The sequence below is a fragment of the Prenolepis imparis genome, unplaced genomic scaffold (genome assembly GCF_030444845.1).
Source record: "Prenolepis imparis isolate NDT839.2.m4 unplaced genomic scaffold, iyPreImpa1.0 SCAF_4, whole genome shotgun sequence".
NCBI classification, from domain to species: Eukaryota; Metazoa; Arthropoda; class Insecta; order Hymenoptera; family Formicidae; genus Prenolepis; species Prenolepis imparis.
The window spans coordinates 3003004-3024745 of record NW_028141162.1 but is presented as its reverse complement, the minus strand read 5'-3'; the positions used below and the strand labels follow the sequence as shown (position 1 = coordinate 3024745).

General features: G+C 36.9%; 4 protein-coding genes and 1 long non-coding RNA gene across 7 annotated transcripts in view; 2 read left to right on the top strand and 3 right to left on the bottom strand.

Moving 5' to 3' along the window:
- The first annotated feature begins 285 nt into the window (after window positions 1-285).
- LOC145935098 (alkaline phosphatase) lies at window positions 286-4910 on the top strand. The gene is made up of 8 exons (XM_083036163.1): window positions 286-446; window positions 821-1023; window positions 1131-1323; window positions 1609-1772; window positions 1853-2200; window positions 2260-2458; window positions 2518-2736; window positions 2878-4910. Exons 1-8 carry the CDS (start codon window positions 374-376, stop codon window positions 3051-3053), a joined length of 1575 nt encoding a protein of 524 aa, XP_082892289.1. The 5' UTR covers window positions 286-373; the 3' UTR covers window positions 3054-4910.
- LOC145935103 (uncharacterized) lies at window positions 3319-4920 on the bottom strand. The gene is made up of 2 exons (XM_083036182.1): window positions 4778-4920; window positions 3319-4491 (listed from the first exon to the last, which is right to left on the bottom strand). Exons 1-2 carry the CDS (start codon window positions 4854-4856, stop codon window positions 3950-3952), a joined length of 621 nt encoding a protein of 206 aa, XP_082892308.1. The 5' UTR covers window positions 4857-4920; the 3' UTR covers window positions 3319-3949.
- A 2928-nt stretch (window positions 4921-7848) lies between these two features.
- On the bottom strand, window positions 7849-9765 carry LOC145935105 (uncharacterized). Its single transcript, XR_014425167.1, has 3 exons — window positions 9522-9765; window positions 8220-8551; window positions 7849-8154 (listed from the first exon to the last, which is right to left on the bottom strand). It is a non-coding gene; the product is annotated as an uncharacterized LOC145935105 (long non-coding RNA).
- A 1172-nt stretch (window positions 9766-10937) lies between these two features.
- On the top strand, window positions 10938-13677 carry LOC145935104 (uncharacterized). Its single transcript, XM_083036183.1, has 4 exons — window positions 10938-11245; window positions 11325-11402; window positions 13114-13246; window positions 13317-13677. The coding sequence occupies exons 2-4, from the start codon at window positions 11361-11363 to the stop codon at window positions 13487-13489; spliced, it is 348 nt and encodes a 115-aa protein (XP_082892309.1). The 5' UTR covers window positions 10938-11245; window positions 11325-11360; the 3' UTR covers window positions 13490-13677.
- Window positions 13678-17972: 4295 nt separating this feature from the next.
- Window positions 17973-21742, bottom strand: part of LOC145935510 (zinc finger protein castor homolog 1) — a 136082-nt gene continuing 132312 nt past the window's right edge. For all 3 annotated transcript variants that reach the window (XM_083036938.1, XM_083036937.1, XM_083036939.1), the window contains 2 exons: window positions 20717-21635; window positions 17973-20624 (listed from right to left, as the gene is read on the bottom strand). In XM_083036938.1, coding sequence (XP_082893064.1) covers window positions 20120-20624; window positions 20717-21635 — 1424 coding nt within the window. In that variant the 3' untranslated portion in view covers window positions 17973-20119. The remainder of the gene's footprint in view (window positions 20625-20716; window positions 21636-21742) is intronic.

Genomic DNA, 21742 nt, shown 5'->3' with positions numbered 1-21742 from the left:
AATTATTTTTCTCATTTTCATTCCTTGACCTCTTCCCACTTCCCAAGTGCAACGTGATTGATGTCGCGCAGCAAGTAGTATACGCGCCTTCGTCTGATAGATGTTGTGAATTACCGTATGTCAATTCAAATCGCGTGAGATGATGTTCCTCGATCTTAGCTTTCTCGTTGTGGCACACAACTAATCGATTCGTGTACAAGAGATCTCCTCTTACCATTCGAGATGACTTTTCTCGTCATGATTCGTATTATGTCTCAACAGAGGACAGAATACATCTCTTTATCTTACATACGTCTATTTATCTTAAAGTGTGTGCAAACTTAACTACGTTTCTCTCAGTGAGCGTGCAAAAGTTTGTTAATAATAGAAAACAATGAAACATTTTATTATATATTTTGTCGTGTATATATGCTGTGTGAAAATCCTGAATGTCGCAGCAGTAGAAGGTATTTCATCATATGTAAAAACTTTTACGTCAAGTGTTATCATATAATTATAATCGACACGAGATTACAAGATCCATATAGTTCATAACTTTGTGATATATATAGCTACAATGTCTATTTTTAACCAAAATATAATTGACTTTAATTCCAAATCACATGGTATGGGAAACTTTTAAAATGATAATCAATAGTAATATTAAATATTCTTCTTTGTTGACGAGTTTTAATAAGCCAATACTTTTTTTCACACTTGTAAAAATACAAGACTTATTTCTGGATGATTTAATATTTATTTCTAATTGGTTACCATATTTGCACAAGCGATAACTCTCAAATAAGGAAGGCGACTGAACGTATCGACTTTTCTGACGCAGACAGTCAACATTGGCATCGGTTAGCTAACAAAGAACTAGAAGAATCTCTTTCGTATCATTGGAACACGAAAAAAGCGAAAAATGTGATCCTCTTCGTTGGGGATGGGATGAGTCCGGACACCATAACAGCTAGCAGAATTTATCGTGGCGGCGAGACCAGTCGACTCGCATGGGAACATTTTCCCCATATCGGGATACTGAAGGTCGTCTCGATGAGATTTTCATTAGACGTGATTCGTATCTCAATTAATCTCATGTTTTGTATGTAAGATCTCCACGTGTTCAAATATATCTTTTGCTGGTAACGCAGACTTACAACGTGGACAGACAAGTCCCGGACTCGGCCTCTACAGCCACTGCTCTCTTCGGAGGAGTCAAGACGAATTACGAGGTTGTTGGAGTGAACGCCAACGTGAAATTGGGAGATTGCCGGGCGAGTTTGAACGTAAATTATCACGTGGATTCGTTCATAGCGTGGGCTCAGGCCGCCGGTAAAGCGACAGGTCGGACCCGATTGCAATTTTAACTTTAGAAAGGCTGACTGTCGCGTAACAGTTTTATAGCATATATACAGTTTTAGAATTACTTATAATAACACGTTTTTTCTGTTCTCTAATTTTTAAAAATCATTATGCATTGTTGGCAATCCTTTTAAAAAAATTTTCAAGTAAAAGTAGAAGCTAAAATTTTATCGTTTTGGATAACTAGGAAGGATCGGATTTTTCTTCGTATATTTTGAAACATTAATTGAATGATTTATTATAAATTTGTGAAAAATAACGTGACAGGTTTTGTGACCACTACAAGAGTGACTCACGCGACTCCGGCACCGCTTTATGCTCACTCCGCGAATCGCAGATGGGAGTGCGAATCTAAAATGCCTGAAACCGCTGTCGGCTGTAAAGATATCGCCAGACAATTAATAGAAGATGAGCCCGGGCGAAGCATTAATGTAAATAAAGAATGGCTCGTGTACTTTGTTTCGGGCGATGATTACATGAGACGAATTTGATAATATTAAACTTCTCTCAGGTGATTATGGGTGGTGGCCGACAGGTGTTGAAGTCCAACATGAGCGCGGGCGAATTCGATCCGATAGACACCTGGGCTTGCTATAGACAGGACGGTCGTGATCTGATCACTGACTGGATGCGAGACAAGTCCAGTAGAAATTTGGCTTACAGCGTTGTTCAAAATAACGAGGAACTGTCTCGACTCAATATCGATAACGTGGATTATCTACTCGGCATTTTCGCAAACGGTCATATCGAGATGGACTGGAAACGTGAGCGAGGTCCGAAGGGACAACCGAGCTTGGAAGAGATGACAGTGACGGCATTACGAATTTTGCAAAAGTCCAAGCAAGGATACTTTTTAATGGTATCGTATGCCAAGTCGTCGTTCGGTGAAATCGATACGATTCTCTGCGATTCTTCCAGGTCGAGGGAGGTATGATCGATTTTGCTCATCATCGCGGCCACGCTGCTCAAGCTCTGCTGGAAACCGTTCGGTTCTCCGATGCCGTTAACGCCACTTTAAGAATGATCGACACCGATGACACCCTCGTGATAGTCACCAGCGATCACACGCACTCAATGAATTTCAACGGATACAGCCCTCGCGGTTCATCCGTCCTGGGTAAGATCGATGCAGATTTCGAATTCTCGCGTTCGTTCTCACGCGAAACACTATTTCAGAAATTGCTCAGAAATCTAAATACGACGGAGTACCGTACACAAAACTGTCCTACAGCACGGGCGGGCCAAATAACATTGCTTACACGGTGGACAATGGACGAGTCGTAAGAATCGATCCTTCTAAATTGAACACTAGCGATTTTACTTACAGCCAACAAGCTACAATTATATCAGACGAGGCTTATCATGGTGGTGGAGACGTGGCTGTGTACGCTATAGGTATATATTCATAGACACGTCTAATTTAATATTACGAAGAGGGCAGTTAAATGGCTTCTTGCTCTCAGAAAGTTCGCGAGCCGCGAACGTTCTCGATATGATATGAGACTTGAAAAAATCTAATATCTCTTTCTTCTACAGGTCCACATGCACATCTTTTTCACAGTGTGCACGAGCAGAATTACGTGGCGCACGTTATCGCGTATGCCACGAATGTCGGTGAGTATTTTAACGGCGCCGCGATATCGTCGATTCGTCTTCTAAATGCAGTTTTATGCGGTGGTCTAATCTTGTCGCTGTTAATCGCAAACAAATAAATTTGTAAGTGCTAATAAAAACACATTATCAATTTTATTTTTCCGTAGGAAACGATATATATTTATAATATATATACTCACACTGGTGTATGTGGGTATATATATATTCTCAGAAAAATCGAATTTACATAACAATAATTCTTATCGCATGTAATTAAGTGGTATTGCAAGTGCCCGCGAGATTATCACTTGTATACTTCACTTCATCACAGATCAGACTAACTTTCATACACATTCGCATCCACACACATACACACACACAATGGACGTACCGAGTTCCTATATAAACGTGTTCTGTTATACTCCTCATTCTTGAGCAATTTTGCAAATTTGCCTTCCTCCGTATATATTCTCACTCGCACGTTTTATTATTTACAATAATGTACGTTAAAAACAATTCTCAGTCTTATGCTGCAGAGGATATAAAGGCACTACTTGCGATGCTCATTTTTATAAAAAAATCCAAGAGTGCAAGTAGTCCTCCGAGATTACGCTTGAGAACGAAATTAAGATTATGCTTCTATTTAATAACACGTTATTGCAATCAAGTAATATAGTTGTACTTATGTAAGCCTGTTAATGATGTCGTTTATGTCAAACTTATTTAACGGTTACTTGATAACGTATAAAAAAAAGAGAGAGTACATATATAAAAATCGAGATGACTAAACATTGCGTTAAAAAAAAGGAACCTTAAAGAGCTACGTCAAAAAGATAAATGGAAGACTTTGTCGGAAAAGGTTTCGTCGACGCGGAAACGCGTTAACATATGCTGGAATTGCACACATAATATCGGATGTACACATAATATTATGCAAACATTCGTCGAACACGCAGACGAAACTCGGGATTCTTTTAGTTCTTCGACTATCTTTAGATGATGAAGAGACGTGGGATCACTGCACTTTTTTCCTCTCGCACTTGTTGACGCCGTGTCGCGCGGCCTCGTGTAACAATACCTTGAGGGCGATGCCGCCGAGGAAGAGCAGAGCGGTTATCAGGAAGATAAAGCCCGGCGTGTATTTACCAAGGATCGTCAAACCGCATAGAACCATCATCTGCAAGCCTAGTAATAAAGGCACGAGGTAGACAGCTGCGACCAAGTACAGAGGATGCGGTTTGCGTTTAGGTTTCTCAAGTCCGCCGAAGCTCGCAGGGAGTTTAGCAAAAGGTTCGTCGTTAGGTTCCGCGGTGACCTTGATCGGTTCTTCGACGCGGATTTCGCGCAGAGCCAGCTGACGCAAATTCTCGTACGTAATGAGGAGACTGACAGTGATTTCCTGAAGGAAACGACTAAGACTGATGTGCACCTTGAGCGATTTGGAGTTGTCGAAGGAGTAGAGGAGATACGGTAGCAGGTTCAGATTCTGGCAGCAATGGCGGATTTTCTGCATCGACGCGTGTCGGAATAGCATTGGTGGTCCGCTGTAGTTTCCATCTGGCGAAGAAGAAAGAAACGTTTATAATCAGCACATGCATTACGCATTTACTATCATCATTTGCGTTGGCTGAAAACAGCTTTATTCCACGAATATATATGTATAATTTTCGACGGGCGATAAGCCGAGATATTAGTTGGCCAAATATATCTCCAGTTTAGAGAAAACAACTGAATGTGCTCAACAATTATTCGATAGCAGGCGTGTTTCTGCATACAAATGTAGAAAGAGTCGGGACTAACGAAGAGAAATGAAGTGTGAGAACGTGAAGTTTTGTTTATTTACCCTTAAACATATCGGACACTCGTCTGGCCAGAGTCGGTTTCCTTTGTATAGCTTTCTTTTTCTCCATGATCCCCGACATAATCTGTGACTTTTGATTTTCGAAAAGCGCGTTTGCTTTGTAATCACAGAACAATCCTCAAAATAATCTTCCTTCAGTAAATACACTCGATTAATTTACCTGAAATAATTATAAATTAGTAGTAATTAATTTAAGAGGATTTAATGGAAATCAAAGAATTTTCATGAACGATTGCGAGAGACCAGAGATTAAATCAAATGCACAAAATATCATGGAAAATATGATGGGAAAATCTGATGATTACCGATTGTCTTTTACGACGAGAATATGAATTTTCGACGAAGGTCACCAATGAGAGTTTTGGTCAACACTGAACTGAGACATACGTCGTCGTTCGTTCATGTCGAAGTTGCGGTACAAAAAAAAGACATGATAATTCGATAGCCTTTTCGACCCGAGATTAATTCATTAGCCGTAAAAATTTCGCGTGGCTCAGCATTATTCACAGTACAGTTTACCCGATTACAAATTTTTTCTTTTTTTTTAGAACTGTATGTTTAATCTATAAACTAATTTTTTAATTGAAAGTCCTAAATTACATCTTGTAATGATAAACTTTAATTTTTAAATTTCACACCAGCTAAGTATATTTTATAGTTTTTAAAAAAATTATAGTATTTTATGCGTTTCAAAGTATAAATAAATGTGATAGTACAGTTATTGAAAATATTTTGTTGCAAATCAAAAGCTATTATTTTTATTTCCAATTATCACCATTAGCTAAGAGTTAAAAATTAAAACTTTTTCAGAAGAGAATTCTGTTGATCGACGGGTTGCAATCTCGCGTATTTTTGTATTTTCATCAAGCAAGTTAATAAATATTAATACAAACGTTTAACTCACTCGTTTGCTGGCAAAGTGCTATCAGCTTTTGAATTAAAAATTCGATTACAAGTTGTCCATGTATACAAGAAAAAAATAAAAACTATTTTTAAATGGCAGATAAATTGTGTATAATTGTTAAAATAAATATAAATAAGTTATATATGCCAAATGAATTGTGACACATAAAAAAAATATTGCCTGAATAAAAAGAATCAAATTGTAGAGAATAAAACCTGATGCCAAGTAATCGTGCAAATAATTTTTTTCCCGCAGAACTTGTCATTTTTCAAATAATAATCATGACATATTTAGGTATATGGGTACCATGTTTACTATCAATTAAGAATTCATCATACGTTGTAAACATTTATACACAATACCTAGAGTAAAATTTCGAACAAGTCCATTCTAATTGTCTAATCAGAATGTTTAGAATGATTAGAATGATGTTGAAACTCTGATAGAGCGAACATCAAAACCAAGGGTTCTACATTTTGTTTGATTTTTGCGACGCATTTAACTCACGTATTAGGGTGCTCACCTCGGTGTTTACGTATGTCAGTGATGGAGAGCGTCTGGCCACAAGAAGGTTCACCTGCCTCGTACGAGCGACTGATGACCGCAAACTAACTGTACTTCTTGTAGAGATTGAAGACTATGGGAAACTCGCGAAATATGCCCATTCTTCGCGCCGCCTCTTCAACAAACGTTCGCGATCAATAATGCAACACTCGACTGGAAGAACTCGATGTTGGATAGAGGACGTTGCGTCTCGATGTTCGCTCAGCTACTAAACCGGCTTCGGTTGTGTCGGCTAGCAACTACCAACCGCCTCCACATCCACCTCCATCTCCATCTGCTCCGAACTTACGGATCACGACCAGCGACGTAAAACACGCCGAACCAATCGGAATGGCAACTTCCGTTAGAGCTAACGTTAGATTGGTCCGACACTACCATCGATGGTCAAGATACAATTTTCACGGGAATAACGAGAAGAAGAAAAGAAGGGTCGTCGACGTGAGAAAACGTGTGCACGATCACGCGAGTCTTCTGACACGCACGCCAGCCTCTCGTACTCTCTCGCGGTCTGATTAATGCTCGTAATGGCATTTTTGATGGAATTATACTTCTATAAGGGAAATATAAAATTGGCGCCACCAAAGTTTCTTCCATGCAGTAATCCTTGGAATAATTGACGAGACGCATAATTTTTGATTCTATAAATTTATCACTATTTTCAATGCGGTCGATTGCTTTAACAGATGCTTAGTTACGTAAAATATTATTATTTTTTAAACCTTGACTGTACACTTCATATGCAAATATATAGATATATATTTTTAAAACTTTGTACATTTCATATGCAAATATATATATATACATATATATATATATTTTCATACATATTTAACGATATTTAACGGTAAAGTGAAATCTTTTTAGTCCTGAAAAGATTATATTTACAACATTTACATTGTAATGAAGATCAGCATGTATCTCACGAAATTGCTAAAATGTTGCATCATGACAAGCTGAATCAGTTAAAAAATGCTTTAAGTATTTAAACGCGTAAATATATATTCCGTGAATAATAATAGCCTTTGCTTTTATCCATCATTTCGCGTTCCTGGTGTAATACGAATATCTGTAAGTAGAGAGGCAGGTAGAAGGAATTCTGCTGCGAAGTAGAAATAAAAAGTATATTCATTGGAGCGTGTTCGAAGACTCCGAAGATCTGGAAGGATTCTTCCATAAAATCGATTCTCCTCGTTGATGCATGCGGAGTATGCGTGACCAGAAGGGAGACGAGAGAAGAGACGATTCTATCCATTCGTGGGTAGTATGCTGCGATAATAATATCGTTAATGAGTGTAATTTTGTCAGTATAAATTGGCACATGTACATTGATTTAGAAAAAAATGAGTGCATATATTGATTTCGCTGAAAAATGCGCGTCATTTTATTGACCTCGCCTTTTTTCAAGGCCTGACACGCATCGTATACGTGACGCATTGCGTGTTCTCCCATGACTGTTCAACGAAGAGATTCAGGTCGTTCCACAGTAGACACAACAATGTTGCGCGGTAATGATATCTTATTTGAATACGGATGTATTATTCGTGCAATAATTCAACTCTTCGAAATCACTTGATTTCAAAATGTCAAGAAGCATCATTGGGGTGAAAAGTTACCGCTAAATCTCATAAAATGTAGCTATCCTTTTATAATTTATTCGACTCGGTCCACAGTCTAGACACAACAATGTTGCGTATTAACGATATCTTATTTAAATACATATATATTATTTTTGTAATAAATCAACTCGGAATCACTTGTTCTCGAAAGGAATATCAAGAAGCAATATCGAAAAATATTGGTAAAAAAATTAGCGCTGCATGTCTGATAAGAGTAACTGTCCAAACTGTCCTTTTGTAATTTATTCAACTTGTTGGATTCTTGGCACGAATCTCTGAAAAGAATCTTACTGTTGTGTTAAAAAGAGAAAAATAAGGAAAATGAAAAATATAAGCGCACCTTGATCTGTTTGCAAATTGATTATTCGATTTATCCATGTTTAGAAACCATTTCGAGTTGTACGTACACCTTGTCGCCGTATGCGACAAAATACACAAGTAAAACACGTGCAAAATATTTTTCGATACCAGATAAGAGTTCTATAATTATAATCAGGTAGGTTTTTGCGTCGACCCATCTTCGCCTTAAAAATATACCTCGCTAACTCATCATTAGATGCCGAAAACAAGTATTTCCCGTTCCGAAAGCATTCGCTTGAGAGGAACCAAGACTGTTTAAAACGTCGAGAGAGAATCTTCAAGAAAATTGCCACAATTCTCCTGATAAATTTCCTACAATTTATTTTTATAAAAAAATGGACATTACGAGGGCAGTTCGATAAGTCAGTGACTTTTACAAGATATGGCACTCAAATCGCAATCTAATTTTACTTCTGATATTTACCATCTTATTTAAGTATACACACCAAGTTTCAAGTAGATCTGTCAAATAGAAATTTTTTGACAGCGTTCTAAAGCGGATAAGTTTGTGTGTTTTGCTAAAATGGAAAAAAGTGAATTTCGTGTGCTAATAAAACATTACTTTTTGCGTGGAAAAACCATTAAGGAAATTGAAGAAAAGCTAAAAAAGTATTATGGGGACTCTGCTCCGTCGCATGGAATGGTTCACAAGTGGTTCACTGAATTTCGTTGTGATCGTACAAGCACGAATGATGCTGAGCGCCCGGGACGTCCGAATGAGGTCACAATTGAAGAAACAGTCAATAAAATCCATGATATTGTATTGGACGACCGTCGAGTGAAGATACGCGAGATAGCCAAGATGGTAAACATCTCAAACGAACGTATTTTTAATATCTTGCATAAACATTTGGGCATGAAGAAGCTGTCGGCCAGATGGGTGCCGCGCTTACTCACAATCGACCAAAAACCACAACGAATTCAGTGAACCACTTGTGAACCATTCCATGCGACGGAGCAGAGTCCCCATAATACTTTTTTAGCTTTTCTTCAGTTTCCTTAATGGTTTTCCACGCAAAAAGTAATGTTTTATTAGCACACGAAATTCACTTTTTTCCATTTTAGCAAAAAACACAAACTTATCCGCTTTAGAACGCTGACAAAAAATTTCTATTTGACAGATCTACTTGAAACTTGGTGTGTATACTTAAATAAGATGGTAAATATCAGAAATAAAATTAGATTGCGATTTGAGTGCCATATCTTGTAAAAGTCACTGACTTATCGAACTGCCCTCGTATATAAAATAAATTATCTCTTTTAATTTTTATATCACACACACATTATATTGAAATATCTCTCTCGTACACTCTGCTAAAAGAACATTGCTATTCATCGACGCCCGGTCGTCTTTTGCAATGATATTTTGCTCCCACTTCTCGCTACTCTATTTCTGTATCTGTAATTTTCCTCTTTTTCGTCATTCTTCTCCCCAGAATCTGCGGTTCACAGCGCAAAAGCCAAACGGCTAGCCTTTTTGCGCATTGCAATTACTTCCACTTATGTTTGTCTGTAGTCCGTAGTTAGAATCTATGAGTGTACAGACGTCAAATTTATCTGCCGTAATTCGTTATCTGCCCGTGCTCAGCACGTGAGAGCATGCTAACTTTTAACAGATAACTTTAGTGATATTTAGCGGTAAAATGCCGAGAATGATGTAATTCTCTAAGCAAAGTCGATGCTAAAAAGTAAAGTTTTGACGACGAAATCAACAAAATAACAATTTATCCGCAACAACATAGTCGCAATCTGTTTAATGGCTTTGAAAATCATTATCTGATCGTGTTCGGATAATAAATGCGACTGAGAATATTTATTGAAGTAAAAAATTATGTAATCTGTAAAACATGATGTAAATGTACTTAATGTGCACTTTACATTGAAAATTATTGATAATTTCTTTTGTATTTTCTACTCTAATATTTGTGTGCATTAGATAAATCTAATATTAGAGTATTGTGTATTAGATTTATCTAACATTATTATGGCGTAAAAGCTAGATTATTTATTAATATTGAAATTATTCAGAGATATAGATGAGAGACGAATTTCTGCAAAATACATCAAATAACGAAGACTTGAAGATAGAAACCGTCTAAAAGATTCTAGACTAGACCCTTCTCTGTTCTATATCAAGTATCGTGAGAAGGGCGAACTATGGACTCACGCTCATATCACGTGCAGCCCTATTGACCATTCGTTCCAACACGAAACGATCACGTGTTGAGGAAATTTTTATTCATAACACATAGCAGAATATTTTATATATATTACGTGTTGCACTTTTTATTTAAATTTGTGTTTCAATGTATGTACAGCGCCGTTATATTTTCCGAAAAGCAAAAATTTTACAAATTTTTTCTAGCTTTTTTTTTTCATTGCAAATCGGAGCATACATCACTAGTTTTGTTTATATCAGCAATATACCAAAGAATTAAACTTTACATTATTTTGCTTTATATTATGAAAAATAATATTATTAGAAAAATCAATTGATAAACATCGATGGTATTGTTCAGTCTTTTTTAACTTCTTCTTTGAATTTCGTTTTTAGACCGTTTAAAAAAAATGGATAATCTAATTCCTGTTATAAGAATGTTTTCATAACGAAATTGTCAACCTTAAATTGTTTTCGATTCATAATAATATTATATTTCAATGTAATATTTTTAAAAATTTTTGGCTTGTATACAAATAATATATGCGAATAATATTGCGAGTCACACATCTTCTCGTTGGTCGCAAACTCTCGCGATTATTGCACATGACGGTTCGCGAAATCAAAATCAGTTGTGCCGTCATTGCGATACGACGTGATATATAATTCGAGGTCTCGCACAATGTATTCCTTGCTCGTTGATAAATGCACATTTGTTTGACGTAAAAGTCTAGGCAAATTACGATTATTATGTCATGAACGATGGAGCAGGAAGACACGAATATTGTTGTAGACCGTTTATAGACCGGAAAATTAATCATGAATTAGTGGCGAATTGTCTGTTATTAGTAAATCCATTTAAAATTTTTCGTTTTTATCTACTAACAATCATTATAATTATAATTATTTTATCGTTGTTTGTTGCAGGCTTTGTAGCATGTTTAATTTACTTCAATAGTCAGTATGAGAGCAGAAGTTGTCCATGAAAAGCGCATCGCAACAAACGTAATTGGAAAATTGAAAAACAACTTTAGCTTACTTTGTTGCGCAAAATGTAAAGTGATTGATTACCTTGAATTTAATCCAGACTCCGAATAATCTAGAATTTAATTTGAAGAATTGCTTTATCTTTTGTTTAAATAATGGCTAGAACTCTTGTGCATCTAAAAAATTCATTAAAAGATTTAAAAAAATTATGTGTTTATATGTTGTGTTTTTATACATTAAAATACAAGCTTATTATAATAATTTATTACTTACCTAAATTTTTTATTCTTAAGGCTCCTGGGTGCTCACCGCGGCCATATTGGATTGTGACGTCAGAGGCGAGAAAGCACACGCTGAAAATTCTTAGATGCCATTTTTTAATGAAAAGATATTTCGATTAAACAGCACTTCAGATGGCTTTAGCACACTCTTAAAAACCGAAAACTATCTTTTTCCCTTTATAATCAATCAACATCTGTAAAATGATCGAGATATCAGACTTCGACATGCGGAATGACTGCGCATGTGCAAAGACCAGACGGACTGGGCTTCATAATATTACATTTTACAGCTGTTGATTGATTATAAAGGGGAAAGGATAGTTTTCGGGGTTTTTTAAGAGTGTGCTAAAGCCATCTGAAGTGCTGTTTCATCGAAATATTTTTTTATTTTGAATGTGTGAATACCCTTTTGAATTTACGGTTGTCGTCACAAACACAATTTCATAATAAGAGTATTATAAATCTGTGTAGTTACTGTGTGTGTAGAATCATCAGTGTTGAATTATCTCAGAATTGAAATACAACATACGCAAGATAGAATATAAATTAAATGATGAAATAGAAGCAAGATATGTAATAGAACGGATTTCCTAGTCAACTCGATTATTTATGAGAGTACAGATTATTAGAAAATATTTACATATGTCAGTAACATGATTAATTGTTAATTGTAAAAAAAATCTTTTAAAATAACATTGTTTTTATAGCGATTGAGTAAAGATTAGAAGATGAGGATATACATGCGCATACACAAAAATCTTAGGAATAAACAATTTGTAAAAAAAAATTTGCACTTGCTACGATTTTTATTTGCGCTATGATTTCTCCATATTTGCATTTCTTACTATGTGTCTGGATTTAAACGGCGTATGTTTTCTCATTTTCAACGAAAGCAATTTTCAAAAAATTTTACTTAAATTTATTATAATATATATAAATAGCTTTTTTCATAAAAGCGATTCTTGAACAACAAAGCAATGCAATTAGAGCTTGTTTCTGATATCGCAAAAAATTACGAATCTCAAGATCAGAATATCATTGCACACATTGATAAGATATACTCTATCTATATTACAAGGTGTTTTCTCTGACGTATGTATATCTTAATATCCTCAAAATATATATGAAGCCCTATCGCGCACAAATTACACGTTCAGCTCTGCTTTAAGTCGAGTAAAACTCTATAATTTTTTTATTGAGATTTTAAGGCGTGTTTTTAATTACTAGCTTCATTTCCTGTTGTCTCCACAATCGTTTATTAAACCGGTTCTAATATTATTCGCATGCGTAACAACTGCATCGATAGATGCGTGCGATAAGGGAATTACTCTGATAAAAAATTAGTTGATATGCGCTTAAGTTAATTTTAGTGTCCCATGGTACACTAACTGCAATGTCTCCTGCATTTGTTTACCGCTGTTTTGTTTCTGTTAATGTTTCTTTTACAGGTATTGATGGGCTTGTGTGCCAATGTTGTCGTGCTGGGTCCAGGGATGGGTTTCGGTTACAGTGCCGCGGAGCCCGCGATGAAAGCTCCAAAAATCGATGATTTGCAACTCGATGATCAAGCAAATTGGATGAGTTAGTGATGTAAATATTAAGTGTATCATTTTTTTTCGTTTTTTACCAAGAATTATTTTTTATATCATAGCTACTATATCGGCGCTGGGTACGCCCATCGGTTGCATAGTCTCGAGTCTTGTGATGAGACGAGGAAGAAAGGTCAGCATGTTCGCGTCGTCGTTTATCTCACTGGTAGGTTGGCAATTTACCTGTCGAACAGTTATGAGCAAATTCTGGTGGGAAGAGCAATTTCCGGTGTAGCTACCGGTATGGCATCGGTCCCGACGGTGTACTCGGCGGAAGTAGCCAGCTCGAGGTGGCGAGGCTCAATGGTCACGTGGACCAGCGTCTGTACTGCTCTCTCAGTTCTCACCGTTTACATCTTTGGATATTTCTTCAAGGTAAACGTTCACGAGTTTTATTTAAATCAATTGCAAATCGATCTCGTATCTCACAGCTTTTTGTAAAAAAAAAAAAACTACTCGTGTATAAGTTTGTTTTACAAGTGCCATAAGTTAAATGCGTATCGCTGTGGTTATATAAGAAACCTTAATAAATTTTAAAATTTATTTATTTAAATGGCATAAGAAATTAGAAAAAACTTGCTTATACGAATAAGTATATTATATGTATATAAATAATTATATTATAGTATATAAATAATAAAAAAAAAAGAAAAAAAAAATATATATATATATATATATATAAGTAATCTGTCAAATTTTTTGTACCAGCAGATGCTGAACATGGTCCGATACATGGACCGAAACGTTCACACTAAATAAAGACAAAAACATACATATATTTTTGCGCTTTAATTACCGCGCGTGACTCTTAACTTGCCAGTTCCCCCCCTTCAATTAAAAGTATATAAATAAATTGTTTTATTGTCCTCATTTGAATTTAATTCATCCTTGATCTTTTAAATTCCTATTTTACGAAGCCGGTTATAACTTTTTGATGCACAATCATCAGGATTTATCTCAAATCTTTGAAATGCACATCTCATCATATTTTTTAAAAATATAACTCGCTATCTCGACCATATTTTTATCAATCAAATAGTCATCGAAAGCATCAATTACCATTTGAAATTCCATCTCAAATCTGTCTTTGATGTTTATTTTTTCTGGCGCATACGATATTTTTTATCGCGATATATAATTTTTTACAAATGCGCGACTTTTATACAAAATATAATGATTTGCATCAAAATTTAATGCGATTGATATCTTTGCTGCATCGGGCGCTCTTTATAAGGACAGACAAATTTCCATATGTCCAAATGTGCAACGTTCGCGTCAATTATGGACACAATGAAATAGGATTCTCGTTACCTCACAAGAATGCTGAATAAGAACCGTCGAATTTTTAGGCGATCGATTTCTGATACAAATCGTTTCATCATGCTAATTAATAGCTCTCAATCTATCTCACAGAAAAAAAACAACGCAATGTGATGGGGAATGAGCGTGGATTAAAGAGGAAATGCCTAAGCAGAAACATACAAACGTACATGTCTCATCTCAGTTGCTATAAATATTTTTACTTCTTGAAAGCAAAATCACAGCTACATAAAATGTGGTTCCATAATCATTAATATAATAATAATAATAATATAATAATAATAATAATAATAATAACGCCTACACATCCGTCTTGTAGATTCATAAGCTACAAGGCGGACCTGATAGACAAACCTTCAAATAATAATAATAAAAATAATAATAATAATAGAGAATAATACACAGTGTAATGCCCGCACGCTCGCCTTGTAAGTTCGAAGGCTGCAAGGCGGGCCTGACGAACAAAATTAAACAGTATTATAATAATAATAATAATATAATCTAATAATAATCGATAATATTATATAATAGTTTCTTTTTTTCTTAGTTCCTTAGAGCAGCTATTTTAGCACTAACGACCATACGCGATAGAATCTCTCTAGCTTCTTCAAATAATAATACGTTCTACTGATATACGACTTTTCGCTTCACTCTCGTTTTGCTTCCATCGTCGTTTTCAATATAACCACGTATATATATATATATATTTCACATTATATAATAATATATATAATAATTCTCACATAAAAATTATATATATTATATATAATAGGGGAGGGGAAGGGGATTCTCTCTCGCGAGATATATTTATAAGGCAGCCACCGTACACATCTCGTTGTTAATAGCTTTCTCTCTTTCTCTCTGTCATTCGATCAGAATTCGATTGCTCGCAATGACACTTGAACTTTTCATTCTTATCCGATCACATGCTCTCCATTTCCCGTTCGCTCCCTATCTTTTCTCACGCACATTCTCGTCGATTCTAAACGCTAAATAAATATTATACAGATTTATCTATCGACCACATGTCCACTCTTCCATATAGTCCCGCGCAAGTGTTTCCCTCGACTTAACATAGTAAAAATGTAGTTCGACTTAATTTTTTTAGCACTCGACTTTTATAATTTTATGGCACTCGTTTAATGGCTGGGCTCTATAGCCTCTCCACGTTCCCGATGCGAACGATACCTTCGTCCCCACTTTTTGCTCTTTTATTTCCGGTGTTGGTATTTGCCTCGATATCGCGTTACAACGCCGATACGACACGCGATATTGCGAGAGAGCGATGAACTCTCTTCGTGATTTTTCATTAAACTGCCGTAAGTGAACGACGCATCGTCGACGTGGACAGGATCGATGACTATCGATTCGCTATGGAATGCTACTATTGTAATATTTAAACCGGACTATTGTAATATTTATAAGGAAAACTATTTAGAGTGTGCGACGCGTTAAACATAACGTCATCGCTACGTCAAATATTCTTATATGAATTTTAAATGTCGATACGTGACGATTAGCTTATATTATTCTATAAAAAATCTACATATGTATATATAAGAATATTCGATGTTTTTGTATTGACGTAACGTTGACGTTATACGTTTAATATGCAAAACACTTTAGGATATCGAGTCCATCCTTGGCTCGCTTCCCAATCGATCTGCTGGACCGATGGAATTAAACATAATCGGTCCTCTTAGAACCATCGCGCGCGCGATCCCTCTTGTTTGACTATATTTATTAGTATTGTAAAATGAAAAATCGTCTGATGATTAAGTATAAATTTTCTGTCAAAAAAGTAAAATTTTTTAAAAATTTTTATTAAATTTTTGTCGCTCGTTTTTATTGCTTAAAAAATTTCGCCGATATTTTCTTATGACAATGGGTCATATGGATGAGATATGTATATTCAATTAAAATAAAAAATTTTCTCATATTCTCATAATGTTCATTTTTATATATATATAGCGTCTTATATAATGGTTTATTTCACAATTATTGCCGCTACACCATTGATACTCTTTTGCTGACGCAGGACATATTTTCGACGATGAAGCGCGACTTTTCATTACTTTCGATATGTGACATCTTCTATGAGATATACATATATACTTTTTTTCTCCGTTTAAGAAATATATTTATTCACATCTTTATCGGGATGTGGGAAGAGAAGGGATGTGGACTTTACACAGTAAAAACGCATATGTTTGTGGAAACGGTATCTTTTTGTGATTTTGAACTCATGGTCGATCAATGTCTACGGCATAAATTAGAGTATGGACTGACAATTATTATTATTCAATGCGACGAAACAGATAAAAAATTGTAGCAATATCTCTTAAATGGAAGAAGATACATTTTATGATGACACATTATAAATTGCAAGTTTCTTCAAGATAGGATAAATATTTTTACTACTTGATACAACAATGCGAGGTTTTTATCGAAAATGTTAATTACACTTATTAATGCGCACAAGTAAAAACTGACTCAACATCAATAATAGATTCTCCCATTGACCACAGTTCTAAGAAAAATTCTTGCGGAATATTGTATATTGTTCTCTAAAATCTGTTTTTATGTATTAAGAATCAGGAGTTTTCAACAACGATAAATTGTACGAGTTACATAATTCCTTCTAAAAACAAGTCGTAGATATATAGTAAAAAAAGAATCTTAAAAAGGTTAAAATGACCATTTATAAATATCGGCGACTATATCTTGCGGTGCTTTTATCTAGTTGACGTATCTTTAAGGCACTAACGTCTTCCAGTTGCTAAATCTACGATCGTTTTCCGGTCAGTTGATTAAAGTAAGTCCGTGAAAGCTTTTAATCCAGGAACCATACACGGTATGATCATCGGATTCGATGATCGGTCAGAAAATTGTTATCTTTAATGTTATCTTTAGTTTTAAAATTAGGAGATTCAGTCTTCGATCGATCCATCTTTCTAAATACGATTAACTGCAACTACGATAAAATTCGATATACTGCTCCGAAATTCGATCATAGCTACAAGTATGTATACGATATAGATCTAATAGTGTGAGTCGATTCGGTTCGTCTTTTCTTTCTACATTGAACAAATAGATTTTTGTGTGTCTGTTGTTAATTCGCTAAGGCACGGTCCTACAAGAGTTCAGAAAAAATCCTAAAGGCACCCTAGCGCGTCTCTCGCCGAGCAGTCGTGAAAAATTTTTCGTACTACGTTTAATTATCTGCCAAGAAAATATATGTGTGTGTCTCTACTTGTCTCTATAACATACGTTTACAACATACATATTAAACTCTCTGGATAGTCCTTATCGCGTTCATCCGGCATTATTATCTTCCTCCGACACCACGTGTGCAAACACAGACATATGATTTAAAAAAAAATACAAGTTAAATTAAATTTTTTTTTTTTTTTTTTTTTTTTAATTAAAGTCTTTGTGGAGACCAAGTCGAATAAGGATCTGTACCTGAAATATATTCTTTTGCTACGGATACCTCGTGTTTCGTCGCACCTACCCAACGCACGTTTACCACGTCCCTTTTGCCAGTCAATCCTTGACCTTCTGGTTATTCGCCCAAATAACCTCACATTAATTATCACGTCCATTACAGTTAAATTAAATTAATATCATCACTTTCATCTATCTTTGATCTATTTATATATCTTTTTATGTATTTAAAAAACAGGAGTAAGCCAAGATGCGACAAAGAGTACACGGCGACATTAAAACGTGCAATAATAAATTTCGTATCAAATGAAAATGGACAGAATTGTACCATCGTTGAGCGTGCTTTAGAAATAGAAGCGCGAGAAGAATCTGTTCCTTCAACGATTCGTACCAATCTCACAATATATACATATACACTATACACACATAAATTAAACAGCTTTGCATTACACATGTCGCGTTAGCGTTCGTTTTTTTAGAATATATTTCAAATATACTTTTTGTCTTTATTTCGCGTACATACATAACTTTTGTCTCTCAATCTTTTAATTCTCGCTTTTTTTCTTTTTTAATTTGATCGTTCAACGATCGTTGCTCTGTCTCATTCTACTCTCCACTCTTATGTCTCGGCTCGCAGTCTCTTTCTAATTAAACTCTCAATTTATCAATACTGCTCGTAATATTCATCGCGTACCCTCCAGAACGTAATCCAGCTCGTAAATATACGTATATCTTTTCATTTTATCGCGTTTTTTTTTTACTATTGAACGTTACAACGAATTATCGCCAACTGCACAGTAAACTTTCAATTGTACTAATTAAAAGTAAATAAATAATTTACAACCATTGTGGCAGAAAAATCCATACAAGACGACTGTTTCAAAAATACTTACCATGAAATATAAAAAGATTCGAAAAAATATTCGAACATCATAGAAATATATATAGAATATTGAATTTTCTCGATATCAATTGTGCAATAGGAACGCCGACAGGCGTCTTTTAACTATGCAGTCTAGACGATAAGAAAGTGTTATCCTCCCCTCAACTTCTTCATTCTCAATGCTGAAGCGAAAGATGCGCGTTAATCTTCTGTTCTCGCAATATATCGCAATCGGATTATCGCGTTGCTGTTTTCTATTTACTATTTCTTTTCCCGTCTGCTCTAATATAGATGCAATAAAACTATTCTACGATTTAGATCGTCATAAAAACTATTCACGCGGAGGGTACACAAGATGATACTAATGAAGGGAAAAATGTACAAGGTTTTTCTTGTGTTTTTTTTTTCTATTAAATATTATAGTTTGTCTTTTTTCATGCTAAAGCTATGTTATAGGCTTGTCTTCGTATTATTGTCTTAGGTGCTACGCCACGTTCTCACTCCTTCATTTTCATTTCTGTTTCCCACAAAAATCATGGACCCGAAAAAAATTATATATTTTGTGAGATTCGACTATGTATAAAACCATGTAACTCTCTCGGTTATCAATTTTCCGCGTACTAATATTCCGTCTTGTTGATATTCCTGGAAGCGTTCCTAGAGGCAAAGACTGTTCGATGATCGTTTCCCGATCTTTCAACGTCGGTCCACGTCACTGCTCAGTCTTTAAGTACGAAGAGACCAAATCGCCTCAACGTTTTACTCGGCGTATTATCGCAGATATCAGACATAGTTTGATTCGAAGGTTTCGAACGTATTAGTATGCATCCTGAAGATAAACGTTATTGACTAGCCCCCTACCGGTTACCACTGACCATCCGTATTACCAGGAACATTGCTCGATCGTAAAGGACCGAGGCACTCGAGTGATCTTTCGGGGAATGTCTATAGGGACTAGGAATTTGTCTTTTTAACGGATCTCGCGTCTTCGGAATTTCGCGGACGTCCGCGACTTTATCTCTCGCGAAACAATAATCGACGGTGGGCATCGAGTTGAAACGAAGTCGTTGACTAGCCCCCTACCGGTTTCGCACAATTTTTTTCCACCTAGTCGGGGGAAGATGGCCGCGCCATTCTCTAGGGAATGTCTATAGGGACCAAGGTAATGCTTTATTCGAGCATCCTGCCGTATGCAGGATCTTTTAAGGGAGATCGTTAAGTGTCCAAGTGTCGGTACTTGTGCGCCGACATCTGCGCTAGACCCAATACCGCGTATTGGCACTGCAAGCAATGATAATGAGTCTGCTTGCCGGAGTGCTGGCACTGCACGGCCCCGCAGGGCTGACTGGGAGTGAACTTTTGGAAACCCGCCGCCGCGATACTGTCCAGCTTGGCGTGCTGCCGCCGATGAGCGACCACCTTGTTCGTGTCCGTGCAAACAAAGTCGCACTTCAGACAGTGAAAGTGCGACGCCTTGTTTTGCATCGAACCAAGGGACGACGTGTACGCGCACTGAGCCCTACCGCAGGGCACATTGGCCCGGTACTGCTGGAAATCACCACCCATCAAGGTGTCTAGCCGTTCGTGTCTCGCGGTATGCTGCACGAAGCGAGTTTTGTCGCAGAACGAATAGCCGCAGTCTTGACGCATGCAATGGAAATGCGTCTGATGCTCTCTGTAACCGCAATGAGGGTATCTGCAGTCCTCGTTGAATCTGAATCTGTAACAACAAAGATAGATTAAAGATAGATGAAATAAAACTTTAAAATCGTTATTCTCGTTATTCGTTTACGAAACTATTATAGTGCCAACCTGACGTATCCTTCCGGCACAGGCTCGTCCTTCAGCATACGCATCGAATGATGAAGTCTCTGCTTCTTGGCTTCCGCCGAATTGATGTCCGGCGGTGAGAGACATCTCTTGTTCAGATTCAAATTGGCCGCCAGCGAAGCCAGCGGATTCTCGTCTCTCGTGGGTGGAAGAAAGTTTGTCGGCGTTAAACCGGGCGCGAACATCAGTCCAGGTCCACCGGCGTACATTCCATGCTGCAGAAACGGCGGTAAAGCTTGATTCATCAGGGCGATCTGTTGGTTCATAGCAGCCATCACGGCTGGGCTTGGAAAGTGAAAGCCGTGGCTGAGATCGAGCTCGAAGCTCGTCGGCACCGCACTCGGCTGTTGCACATTGGTAGGTTGCATCGGCGGTTGCGGCAATTGCCCGTTTTCGTGGCTATCCACCATGGAATTGTTGCCCTCATCCCTGCAGGATGCAACCTCGGGCGGTTCCCGCTTAACGTTCGGGACATTTTGCACACCGATATCGGTACTGCATCTCGGTTTCTCCAGCTTGATATCCTTCGTTTGAGAGTGTTGACCGAGAGTCTGCTGCATCTGCCGTTGCATTTGACTTTGAAAGTTCTGAATGTTCTGGGCCATCTGAGCGTTCGGCGACATAAAGTCGTGCTTCTGCGACAGCTGCGCCATGTAGTCGTGTTGCAGTTGATTAGGCGACGGGCTAACCATATCGTGTTGCTGCTGGCTGAGAATCGCGCCGGTCGAATGCTTCGCTATGTGCGCGACCAAGCGATCCAACTCGGAAAAGGCCTGATTGCACGCGTTGCAGTGATAATGATTTTTGCGTTTCAGCTTGCAGAACGGTCTGCTGCAGCTCTGTTCCGGTCCGTAGAGAGTGTGCGGCGAGGTAGAGCTCATAGACGGCATGACCGGTGGTTCTACAACGGTTTACAAAATTTATCTGTGAGATTGAATCGTGTCCTTGCGAACGCGCGAGATAGCGACGAGGAAAAACTAATTTATCAATACGAGAACACTCTCACAA

Excerpts from the sequence above, each read along its gene's own strand:
- LOC145935104 (XM_083036183.1), top strand. The coding sequence starts at position 11,361 with ATGAGAGCAGAAGTTGTCCATGAAAAGCGCATCGCAACAAAC. Across the intron at positions 11,403-13,113 it reads AAAAGCGCATCGCAACAAAC|GTATTGATGGGCTTGTGTGC; the intron begins GTAATTGGAAAA and ends TTTCTTTTACAG. Across the intron at positions 13,247-13,316 it reads TGATCAAGCAAATTGGATGA|CTACTATATCGGCGCTGGGT; the intron begins GTTAGTGATGTA and ends TTTATATCATAG.
- LOC145935098 (XM_083036163.1), top strand. The coding sequence starts at position 374 with ATGAAACATTTTATTATATATTTTGTCGTGTATATATGCTGTGTGAAA. Across the intron at positions 447-820 it reads GAATGTCGCAGCAGTAGAAG|ACAGTCAACATTGGCATCGG; the intron begins GTATTTCATCAT and ends TTTCTGACGCAG. Across the intron at positions 1,773-1,852 it reads AGCCCGGGCGAAGCATTAAT|GTGATTATGGGTGGTGGCCG; the intron begins GTAAATAAAGAA and ends AACTTCTCTCAG.
- LOC145935103 (XM_083036182.1), bottom strand. The coding sequence starts at position 4,856 with ATGTCGGGGATCATGGAGAAAAAGAAAGCTATACAAAGGAAACCGACT. Across the intron at positions 4,492-4,777 it reads AGTGTCCGATATGTTTAAGG|ATGGAAACTACAGCGGACCA; the intron begins GTAAATAAACAA and ends CTTCTTCGCCAG.